The sequence below is a fragment of the Hypomesus transpacificus genome, chromosome 25, assembly GCF_021917145.1.
Source record: "Hypomesus transpacificus isolate Combined female chromosome 25, fHypTra1, whole genome shotgun sequence".
Taxonomy (NCBI): Eukaryota; Metazoa; Chordata; class Actinopteri; order Osmeriformes; family Osmeridae; genus Hypomesus; species Hypomesus transpacificus.
Window position 1 is genome coordinate 877,330 of NC_061084.1, and position 12,697 is coordinate 890,026.

Sequence of the window (12,697 nt, forward strand, 5' to 3'; positions counted from 1 at the left end):
TAACGGCCATGTCAGCTAGCGCTAACACCTCCACACACGCTACCCAGCCCCGTGTGGTTTGACAGGCCATGTTAGCACGAGGCTAACAACACAGCTAAGTGTGCTGCTTCATCCAGTCCAGTTTGAAGGGCAGCACAGACATAAAAGGTAGGGCGCGAAACAGGTGTGTTGGGGTTCGTACCTGAGACTGGGAGTTGATGTCAGCCCCTCGCTTAACCAGGATCTTCACCACCTCGCCCTGCCCCGCCAGTGAGGCGATGTGAAGGGCTGTGTTTCCTTTCTGGAGGGGTTGGGAACACACACAAACACACGCTGTTACGGCCACATGTTACACAAAACACACACAGCAAGAAGGGAGTTCTTCATAGCTGATTCTCACAATGGCATTCAACACTTCTCATTACCAAAACCCATCGCCTCGTCGGAGCGGTGGCATTCATTACCCTCTACGCCCCTGCTGTATTCATCCTCCCTCTACGACCTCCTCATTAATGCCGTTTAGCATTCCCCATTTGAGAAGCTACCACCCCAGACAGGCATATCTCCAGACAGCCAGGGCTCTGGAGGAGGAGATCACTGTCTAAAACTGAGGGGTCTTTCCAGACTGGCACTCCGAATGCCGCCCTGACTCAAAGATAATGGAAAGTTATCGCTAATACCCCAGGGAGATTGGATCCACTGCCAGAATCCTTCTAATTAGAGCATGATGATGAACCCATTATGTTAAGTGACTCTTGCTTAAGCGTAAAGTACTGGTTTTATGGGGGGATAGCCTTTCAGATAGGTTTCAGAATGTCTCCTGTTGCATTTGAACATTTCTAACAATCTCAATCAACTCTATCATCCAAGTTTTGATATACTCATAAAATACTCATAATTAAAGAGCATTTCCTAGAAAGGAATGAACGGACACAAAGGCCCCGTTTTAGCGATTAACACACAAGCTAAACATCATCCACACATCCAGCGCTTACTCAGACTTCAAAGAGACACACAAACCCTAAACATGCCATTTATGAAATGAAATAGACCTTCTCAAGTTGCAGGGGTTGAAATGACTGGGACATGTTTACAAGTTGCAACCAAGACTTGCGACCAAGGTTTGCTGAAACTACTCTTAATCACTTTCCCTTCCAGCATGTCCTGAAGTGCTCCATGAGGTCCAAGTGAACAGCCCAGTGAGATGTAGCTAGCAGCAGGTGTAGGGTTACAGTGGTTGTGGGGTAGTAACCTGGCAGTCTGCCCAGGGATATGATAGTAGCAGTGCGGACTCACCGAGGAAAGGTTAATGGCCAGGCTTCAATAGGTCAAGAGTTGTAGATAGAAGCTATGTTAGGCCTCTAACCCTGTTCACCCTGCATGTGACACCAGTCGATAAAAACACAATACCAGAAGCGACTATGCTGATGAATTGGCAGTATTTACAGACCAATGATTAAATAAGTATTGAGACTTGTTGCTCTTGTGGTTCTTGCCTTTGGCACGCTGTATGTTTTGGCTACCCGCAATGTTTGGGGCTATCTCGTTGTTATCGTAGTGACCTATGTACTATGCAGCTGTCTCTTGGAAGTCGCTTTGGATAAAAGCGTCTGCTAAATTAATACATGTAAATGTAAGTAAGACACTACTGTTAGTCATGTTAGCATTATAGCAGCTTGAGGCTAGAGGCTGACTTTGTGTCTACTGTCAAATGTTTGGTCATCAAAGTCTACCAGTGATCTCGCATAGTCCTAGAGCAACATTTCACCCCCAATTAGCCTAGGAGCTACAGTAGGTTGGCCAAGGGGATGTTAACATGCTAAGTTACAGCATGTCATGCTAGGATAGGTTCATGTGGTTCCATTCAAATTTGGTCAAAATGCCCCCCCCCCCAATGTTGACTCCATGGCTACGGCCTTGATTTTGTTTTTGAAGCCTTGTTCAATTAAAAACAACAACTGGCCCAAAGATAATATGGGGGTTAATGTGTGCTACAGTATGGAACTGGGGAACTGCTGCCCCAGGGAACATCGTTAGATACGTTCACGTTACTGTTACCCACCTTGGTAGCAGAGTCTACGGCGGAGCCTCTCTCCAGCAACTCCTGAACCAGCTCCACATGGCCCTCCTTAGCAGCCAGGTGCAAAGCGTTGAGCCCATTCTGGACAGGAAGAGAAGAGGGACAAAAAGGCAAAGGTCAGCATCACAACTCAAAACTCCCGACTGTTCGTCCACAAAATGGAGGACTTGGAAAATAAACGGACTGGGCTGGAAAAAAGGGGGCTCGCTACCTCCGGGTCCATAATTTATACTGTCGTGCTCCGGTCTTCTCTTTTGGCTGGTACTCTTTCACACACACGAAGGAGGGACAAACCAAAATATGAAAGCCACTTCTGAAAGTCAGGATTGTGCCATGTCATGCTGTTATGGAGCTGGGCCAGGCATGGACGAAGTGATATTAATAAAGTGACTGTGAGTGTGCTTGCGTACGTGTTTGGTGCAATGGTTTGTTGCTTCTTCAATGCCCTAGTTCAAACCACTGTTAAAAGATATAGGACATTATTCTAGATTTTGCTTGAATTTTCCGTCAGAACTCAATGACCTCTCAAGTGCTAACCCTAACCTTCTGTAATAAGATTTCAGCTTAGTCCACGCACTGTAGCGATAAATAGATGGTATTTGCTGTATGGCAGAAATGAAGATTACATTGTAATATCACTCTAGAGGGATTTCCTCAGGGATTAAGGAATCCAGACGTTTGCCAGTTAATTCCAAAATACCACAACAAGACAGGAAGGGGGGGGGGGGTGCAAGGTTACCAAACAAGGTGTTGCAATATATTATCAATCCCACTTGCACATCATGCTTCAAACATGGATTTTTAGGATGGAAAACGACTTTCAACTTTGGGGTGAGATAATCGTTTAGTTTTCTGTGCTAATGTCATCCAACCATTTATATTCATGGTTTCAAGTTGTTAGTGTAATCTCTTCCATGTGTGACCCTCTGAGGAGATGTTAAATCACTCTAATGGCTCTGTTAATATCTATATCTGGCTCTTAACAAGTCACATGCTGGTGGGCTGGCAGGAAGAATAGGGGAGGGGTTTCATGAGTTGATTGACAGAGTGGACAAGAGTGACAGCCTATTGAAAATGAAGGGGACAGTGTAGCTAGATAGGACTGTGGGGAAAGGGTTCGCTAACAAGGAAGGACCAATGTAAAGCGAAGGATGGATAGACAAAAACAGACGAACCACAAAACACGGTAAGATTCAACAATCAGTGTACAGAATCTACGTAAGGAGAAGTCCTTAGGTGAGTCCCACCTAAGTCCTTAGGTAAACACCAATACACCCAACAACTACGTAGGCCTACTGTAAATCCAAAAACCAGGCCCACTGAAAACCATCTCTTCGTACCTCTTTGCTCACTTGGTACTGGAATGGAGTGGTGATTTAGAGTCAGCAGTGTTACACTATCCCCCACCCCTCTGTAGCCCGAGGGAGATCTCCATTGACCCAGCAGTGATTTCATATATCTTTCACTGGGGGCAGCGCTTGTCTACGTTTGAAAAATGGGACCAGTGAGTCGATAGATGATTTCCTCTGTGCCTGTTCAGTCCATTCAGCCTGCGTATCATACACAAAACTCCAAAGAGAATGTTATTGCCATTCGTTATGTCACTGAAACATTGTCACATCGTGCATTTCTTTTGGAGAGAGGAATGGCACGCTGCATTTAGTTTAGAATGCCCTGCAGGGTTCTGTCGCATGAAAACAAACTGGAACAAACAGCAGCATCTGTTTAGCGAAACACCAAAATCTGCACTCCTTTGAAGAGAGAGGATATGGTGCATTAGATGCAGAAGGTGCACACCTGCTTGTCTCCATGCCTACAGGCTGCCTTGAACTTTTACATTTGTTTCCCGGACGCTGTGAAACAATGTGACACGCATTTAGTCATCATAGCAGTCTGAAGGGACAGAACAAAATCAAGGATCAGAAGTACTTAGTTCTCACCATATTTTTGACAGTTAGATCCAAGGAAAGATCTGTATTTTAACAGGCACAGCCCGCCACGCCTCAACCCCCCACACACTGACACGCACACCCGCCCCTTCACAGGTCTAAATCCTAACTTTGAGGTCAACTCCCCAGACGCCATCCCTTATGAAAACGTTGAATCACAGAACATTCGATTAATCACGTTGTTCACCGCCCTCATCCTTCTCACGCGCTGTAGATGCAAGCAGCCATTCATCTACTTCCTAGCCTGCAGACATCACCATGGGGCAGCCCGGCCAGTACAGGGAGGAGAAACCCATCAAGATGCATATTAGGAATTCTAATGGAGGGTGTGAATGTAATAACGGCTGGTGTGATTAGTCCTTTCAGAGATATATTAGACGCCTGCTGTCTGGGGAAGCTAGCTGGAAAGTTCACAGGAGAAACTCGTTTAGGAGGGCTGCCCCGTTGAGAAGAAAGTGCAAATAAGGACTATGGAATCATATTGGGGTCAAAACTGAAGTACAGTAATACTTAGACATTTTGACATTTATGGTTCACAAAGGAATACCGGTGTGCTATTAGTGCTGTTTGTCCATGTGTGAACATGTGCCATGAAATTAGAGAAGGGCTCCCAACTTGCACATTCCGAGTGTAAGAAAGGTTTTCCCACAACGATGGCTCCTGTCCCGACCCATCAATACAGTGCCAGAGCATTGGACGACGAGCCATCCATCTTGAACAACGAGGTCACAGTGCCCCACCTGTGGGTGTTCAGGTCTTGGTGTAATCTGTCCCGGTGTTTAGGGGACCTGCAGTGTTCACGTCGCTGCGGTCGATGGATGACAGTTAAGAGTGAGGACCCCACGGTGGCATCATGGAGGTGACCTCTTCAATTGCCCACGAGACATGTTAAGGCGACATGTGTTTGGGCTGGGGACTATGAAGAATGGCTTATATGGGTTTGTGACACAGGAGAGACTACTGTATGAGCCCCAGACCCCCCCTCCCCCCTCCCTTCCCCTAGTCCAGACAGTGACAGACTAGCTGTGTCACAGGTCGGCACAATGGAGAGAAACCTTGGTTGCCCTGACTACCTTAGGTGTGTGCTGTGTGTTCCGTCGGCCGGTCACACAGGCAGCTCATGGTCACAAGGAGGCCATGACAGATAGACTCAGGCCTACATGACAACACTAGACATGATCTACACAGTACCTGTCCCCCTTCAGCAGCTGGAGACCATGCTTTCAGCAACAGTGTCTCCTTTACAAGGACTCACCTGTTTTGGTGCAGTTTGATAAAGACCTGTCTATAGTATTTCTCTGAAAGAATATAAGAATAATTCTGAAAAACGGACACAAATTGCTTCACGTGGCTCCCACAAGACACGGGCTCAGAAACAGTATTTCTTTACAGAAGTTATTTGCGGCAAAGCTATTTCTGGGCATAGCAGCACTAAAATGGTGGGTTGCTAAGACAACTGAAATAGATATATTGTCTGTGTTCCATAACAGAAATCAAACACGCTATCAATATCAGAGCTAATAGCATACTTACACCCTATTAGCAGATTAACTAAAAGCATTAATTAATTCCAACTGTTTGTGAATATATCTCATCTACAGACACACACCTGCAATCCTCCACCCACACCCCCCCCCCAACACACGCACTACACTGTGCACACCTAGACCCAGTCTCCCATCCATCTAGGTGCCTGTCAGTGTCTGAAGGTCAGGGTTTTACCATGACAGTTTCTGGAAGGTGCAGCAGGACTCACCATATGGGTGGAAGGATGGAGGGGTGGAGGAATGAAAGGGGGAGGGGACCGGACATGAAAGGAGAGAGGTACCAGGACCGCAGATATCATATCATGGTATTTGAGAGAACAGATAGGAGACAGTGAATGGGTGTAGCTTGTAGTCCGCTTCAGACTGCCAAAGACAAATGACTGACATACAACTCTGCCATCTGTCTTGGGAAATTAAGCGGAGCAAATCAAATCTAATGTATTTCTATTTAAAAACAACCAGTGTTAGTCAAAGTACTGTACAATCGGCAAGGCAAAATGAGGCACCAAAATACCTAGCATTTATGACAAAGGCACTGACAGACATGAAGCACAGCCTGTGAACTCAGATCAAAGCAGATGGATTCCACTCAGTATGGAAGGGGGGACATAGAGAGGGAGTGGGAGATAGGGAGGGACATAGGGAGATAGAGAGGAAGGGAGGGAGATAAAGAAGAAGGGAGAGATGAGATGGATAAAGCCAAACGAGCATCAACTGTCTCCATGAATCTCTGCGAAAGCAAGTTTAACGTTGGATGATTCTGGAAAAGGTTCTATGACTACCTCCAGTCCTTTGATACTCTGCCAGAGGGCATATTGTGTGGCAGACCTTGTGGCTGGTGAGTAGTGTGTGTGTATGTGAAAGAGAGTTTTGTGTATTTGTGTGTGTAGGAAAGATGCCTCACAGCCCTCACACACCACTGAAGTTCATGTGACTGTTGTTGTTGCTTATCAGGTTGACCACACACCATCTGCTGGACGGGTCATTTCACACTATATCTGCTTTCACTGATCCCCCTCACACACACACACACACATTCCCCTTTGCCCTTCATGTAGTGTGGAACGTTAATGGCTTATGGGCACAAGATAATAGCCAGCTACTAAATAAAGACTTGGACTCTCACCATGCAGTGTAAACAAGTCACAAAGTCTCAAATGAAGGAATGGAGAAGACAGGGAGAGAGGAGAACCGGGAGATTCTGGTTGGGCCACAGATCCAGATGCATTCACGCATTCATGCATATCTGCTGTATGTACACATGGTCGTCCACCTGTGAGCTAAAGCATCATTTTGTTTGTCTCTGTTAAATGGCATTCCACACAGGGAGCTTTAAGAGGTGTGTGGGGGGAGAGAGAGAGAGAGAGAGAGAGAGAGAGAGAGAGAGAGAGAGAGAGAGAGAGAGAGAGAGAGAGAGAGAGAAAGGGAGAGAGAGAGAGGGAGAGAGAGAGAAAGGGAGAGAGAGAGAGAGAGAGAGAGAGAGAGAGAGAGAGAGAGAGAGAGAGAGAGAGAGAGAGAGAGAGAAGAGGGAATCACTAATGACTGTTCACTGATCCTTCTCCTGCCACAGGTCCCACTAATTAATGTGTCGGTGTACAGGTGACCCAGGGAACCATGGGAGGTGTAGTACCTGAGTCAGCACTGGCCTGCTTTTGTATGTGGGATATCAGGGCACTGGCTTTCAAAATGGTGGCCTACAAATCACAACCTCCATTTCAAAAACACACACACACTTCCCGGCATCTTTGAACTCGTTCTTGACTAGACTACCTTAATATAGGGTTCCTTCTATTTCACTCTAACTGGAGCTGATTCACCATCAGCTCCAGTAAGAGTGATTTAGAATGATGGAATCTCAAGCTATCAATCTGTTGGACCAGCGTCAATATTTATCCTTGCAGCATCCGCACCGGCTAACTCACAGGTTAGACCAGAGTGAAAGAAGAAGAGCTCGTCTTAGGCTAGGCCTTGTCGGAAATACAAAAGTTGTATAATATGATTGCGCTTCTTATTTTGTGCCTGGTGATCTTTATGGAAGGCAGCACCCTGTCACTTTGGTGCCCTGTGAGAGCTATTGTCAGCGGTGTTATGTAAAACCACTGGCTTTTCTAAATGTCTTCTGGGTAATGAACACTGAGTGATGGAGACTCGTAACTCGCGGACCGACAGTTTCCTCGGAGAGGAGGAGGATTCAGTCGTAGGAGGAAAGAGGAAGGCAACTAGAGGAGACTACCTCAATCTTTCTCAAAATGTTTGGAGGTTTTGTTGTAGAGAGGACTGACGGATACTGTAATATGTCGGTAAAAATCGAGTTTGGAACCCCAACCACAGGTGGCTTCACCTACATACGTATGTCCCAAACATGTCACTTTGGTGAAAGCAGGTTGAATTAATGGATGGGGCCGGAAGCTGAAGGCTGAAGGTCACCTTGTCACTTTGACGGACTGACATCTGGACTGAGGACCAACAAAGGGTTCCCAGGAGCTAAATGAGGAAAGTGAGGGGGTACAAAAGACCTGGCAGGTTGCGTGGGTGGAGGGATAGCGACCTTGAGTTTGTAGCCTGGAGCATGGAGAATCCAATGAAAGCCACAGAGAGCCAACACAAAGTAAAAAATTCCAGGCACTGATGAGTGATGTCCCTTTGAACAGACCGAATAAATATGCGTTTGTGTTTCTTACCTGATTGCAGGTGCTGATGTCAACTCCTCCTTTCAGATATTCCAGAACCTTGTCGATGTTCCCTGCCCTGGCTGCCCGCAGGAAGCTGGTGTTGCTGTCCGACTATAAGAAAACAGAGAAGAAGAAATACATTAGATGGAAGACTCCGAATCGATTTTATGCCAGCAGATTATTAAAAAGTGTTTTGGATGTATGTTGAGTCACTTTCCGTGACTTTTCAGAGGCATAAAAATAGCTGTGGTAATTACACAGCTAACAACGTTATCTCAGCTGGCACAACACCTGGCCAGCTAACATCCAGCCTGCATCACCAACACCCTTTAAAAACGCAAAGAAGGCAAACAAGCTTGTTATGGTTCCTTAGAGAGCCTAGGTGCGAGCAAGGTAGATAATTCCACCTTGTGTGCCTCAGTCATCAAGCGAACCATCTTATGAGTTTTTCAGCGCAGAGCATTATCCTAGCTAGGAGAATGCAGCGTAGGTCATGTCCTCTTCGTGCGGATGCAGGGACAGTCAGAACTGGAAGTACACCAAGGCAGTAGGGAGGTGGAATGAGTCAGCTACTCCACCCTCTCTCCTCTACCTCTTCCCCCCCTTGCTAGCGCTACCTGCCAGAAGAATGCAGTACTTTTGATAGATTGAATTAGCATCTTTGCTTGCTAGCTCCCAGCCAATGGAGTCGACTGCAGCTTCCTAGCTGCGTTAGTGGCAGCCGTCAGAGTAGGCTGTGGATAGAATCGAGCAGTTCCTTCTACTTCAGAATGATGTCTCTGGTCAGGCTACCGTATACTGCATTGGGACAACGCAAGGTATGCTGCCTTGCTATGAATACTGATGAAGGGAATGCGTCGATGGAAACTGTCTGTCATGGAGAATTGCATGATTTATATGTATGTGGTATTCTCTTTTTTAACTAAAGCCTGTCAAGAAATAATGACAACGTGTCTTATTCAACTCGTATGTTAAATGAACAGAAAGTGGTCTGATTGGCTGGTGTTTTTTGGTTTGGAATGTGCTCTGGGTGGACACTGCAGAGCATTGCGCTGCATCATTCAGACCAGGGACATCCATCTGCAGCACCATCCAACGTCCAGTAACCTCACACAACCCAAATGACGTCACTGTCAGACACTGTCACGTCACATCGGTTTATACGCGTATCTCCAAGTAAATGTGCACACATTACTGGTGGTTAACAATATGCTGCTAGCTTTTATGTTTTCCTAAATCTTACTGCCTTTTTCGCTGAGTAATGCCTGCGTCGAGACATCTGGGACTGTGTGGTTGTGGTTGTTGGGGGTGAGGTCATACTGCACGTGTGCATAGAATGGATGACAGTGCTAGCCCACATACTTAGCATTGTACACAGCTAGCCACAGCACACAATAGAATCATTATAAGAGAAAGTCCGATCAAAACTGCCGGATTCCTCTAACAGCCGCCCAGTATCATTATGCAAGACCTTCTTAAATCATTCTGCAGTCTGTGGGTTGCCATAGTGATACTTAGGCCAATAGGCCTCAAACAAGCAAGGCTTTTAACTCAAAGCATTTTACATTCAGGCGAATAGAAAATGGCAGATTGTTCTTGAAACTTCCTACAGAAATAGTTTCATAAGCACTGAAATGGTGGTTTGTTTTTCTTGTTTTATCAATGTGGAGGTGTTTACACGGTGTGGTTCTTCAGGAGAAAAGGTTAGGAGGAAGAAGTCTTTTTTAGAACATTGACTGAGCTCACTCCTACTCACAGCTGTGAGGAGTTGAGCTGAGCTGGATATGTGGTAAGATTGAGGTGAAAGCAGGGGTGAACAATCCCAAAGAAATCGGTATTATTTCCTTTACCACGCTCATTCATCAGCATAATCGGGACACCACAATAATCACGACTCGGCACACTAAATGAACTGCACCTTTCTCTCGTCAGGTAGGTGGGGGAACAAGATTTTTTTTTGCTAATGACATCAAGCCGTAACTAACTACAAGTAACCAACCACGCTGTGCAGTGCCTTGGTCCAACCTTTGATCTACAGTCTAGACGTGTTTATCACTGCAAGCTAACCTGCCAACAGAATTTCTGCTCCAGACCAAAGATGACATGCAACATTCATATTCAGAGCGATTCTCTCACTTCAGGGGTGTAGTGTGTACGAGGGAATGTTCATCAATAATGTAAACTAACCCATCACTGCCCACCAATGGCAATGATGGAAATATCCACGCCCCTCCCAGTTGCCACGGAGACACGCTGACCTACCTCTCTGGGTAGTCATGACAACAGGGTCTGCCAGTCAATCCATTTGGCAACAGAACTCAATCAACAGAAACATCCTTATGCTGAACTCTCTCTCTGTAATTGATCTTAATATAGATATATATTGTTTAATAAACGACTGGAAGCTAAACTCACTCAACAATAATGGAGAAGAACTGGAGATGAGCCAATAGCATTGCTGCATAGTGTGTGTTGCCGTACAAACAAGCATTAACTATAGCTGTGGGCTGAGAACAAGGTCAACGATGACGTCATCCGGTTGCACCTGAGCATGTGCTTGTGTGTGCATGTGTCTCACTGCACCCTAAGTGTTCCAGGAGCCACCACGACCAGCCTGATGGAGACAACGCCCTCGAAAAACACAGATGTCACATGCCCCTGGAGAGTCTTCCAACCACTTATCACACGCTCCGAGGCTCCTAAAGACCAGACACCTCAACACACACACACACACACACACAGATACACACACACAAACACACCATCTGACACCTATACGAGGAAGGCAACTGTGCCCTTCTACACAGATTTGCTGTCCTACTCACACGGAACAACACGTTCTATTCTTAGGCCCTGGCCAGCAAAGCCTGTCATATCAGCAGTGTTTACAAGGTAGCCTGCGGTACCCAGCAACCGTCCCGTGGCAGGCCCTCCTCTGAGGACACAGTCAACCTTAACATTTCCTCCGCTGGCGCCAGCCGTGTGTGTGCGGGGTGTGTGTGTTTGTCGGGGATGCATGTTCGACATTGAGATCTCCCTAGAGGCTAGACTGGTATGCATTGCCACTGAATAGGGAGGCACAAATCCACTGTGATGATTACTCCAGCCCCATCTGGAATCGATGCAACCGCTTCTCGTTAGCAACGCACAGAGCCTTCGGTCCAGCATTAATTGCCGTGCAGAAAATCATCCGTCGATGTCACACGTTAAGACATGTGCGGAGGTCTTTTTTCCTGTTTTTCAAGGCCGGTCAACGCACTGAGGTCCGCTTGACATGCGATAACCCCAATAAACCAGGACGTACATACACACCAAGTAAACGATAGCACTCGATGAATCATTGTGATGCTAATGGTTTAAAATACTTGAAGCTTGAGGTGACATAACCGGAGCGATTTCCTCATTATATATTCAGTAGGTTCTCCTCTCTGTAATTCATTATTTCTGCATCCAGGGGAGTCCCCTTCCATCCTTCTCATCTACGTCACGGTCTTCCTCTTCCGGCAGACATATATGGACCGGAGCCAATGAGAACCCAGGAAACAGACCTCCTGGCCAATCACAGCTCTCCCTGTGGACCAATTACCATACCCTTGGCCAGCCAGAGGCCCAGGTCCACCACCGATGCTAAATTTAGAACCAGCTCTAAATCCATAAACGGAGAGGGGGCCAGGTTGGTGGTTCTTAGGAACGAAGGCTGAAGAGATTGAGGCAAGGTTCGATTTACTGACCATGGGTGCCATATCCATTGCAGACTTACGACGGAAAGGAAGGCATGTCAGACAACCTCTGTATACTGAGACACGGCCCTCAGAACGTCAGCCATGATCTGTATGTTCTCTGCAGACTCTAGCTAGCTAAGCCGCAGAGAGAGAGAAATAAGAGAACAGTTTGCGCTGGCACATCGCAGTCTCTACAAGAGATTGCTCTCTCCACTTAGCTGAAGTGAGAAGTGAGTGTGTGCGTTGGAAGGGGGGAGGTCAGGGGTCAAACTGTGGAGTTGGTCCACATCTAAAAACAGCAGCGCTGGGGTGGGGGTCATCCAGACAGGGATCATCAGCTGTTGGAAAGGCTGGCTATCATGGGAGCGTTTAGACTAAACACGCTCCGTCCTGTGTGTGGTGCACACACACACACACACACAGGTACGACTGCCACGATACACACTTGCTGTGGTGCTGCACCTTCACTTGCGTACCGACCCCACCCCCCCGCCTACACACACGTCCTCCCTCTTTCACACACACTCACATTCACACCTCTCAACCACTCCAGTTCCTCTCGCTTGCATGCGGAGGGCAGCCAAAACAGAATGAGAAGGGTGAAGTGACAGGAACAGACAGACAGGTTGTTTACGCAGACACTCGTGCATGATAGGGTACAGGCCTGAGAACCACGCAAGGGCAGCCTGCTGGCACACTGCAGTGACTCTGTGCACAGGAGGGACATTGCTGCGAGCTATAAATCAAT

At 46.8% G+C, this 12,697-nt stretch overlaps 1 protein-coding gene across 1 annotated transcript in view; it reads right to left on the reverse strand.

The window, feature by feature from the left end:
• ank2b (ankyrin 2b, neuronal) overlaps positions 1–12,697 on the reverse strand; it is a 74,971-nt gene that overhangs the window by 48,630 nt on the left and 13,644 nt on the right. The window contains exons 2-4 of the mRNA XM_047048822.1: positions 8,237–8,338; positions 2,042–2,140; positions 182–280 (exon numbers count right to left, since the gene is read on the reverse strand). Coding sequence (XP_046904778.1) covers positions 182–280; positions 2,042–2,140; positions 8,237–8,338 — 300 coding nt within the window. The remainder of the gene's footprint in view (positions 1–181; positions 281–2,041; positions 2,141–8,236; positions 8,339–12,697) is intronic.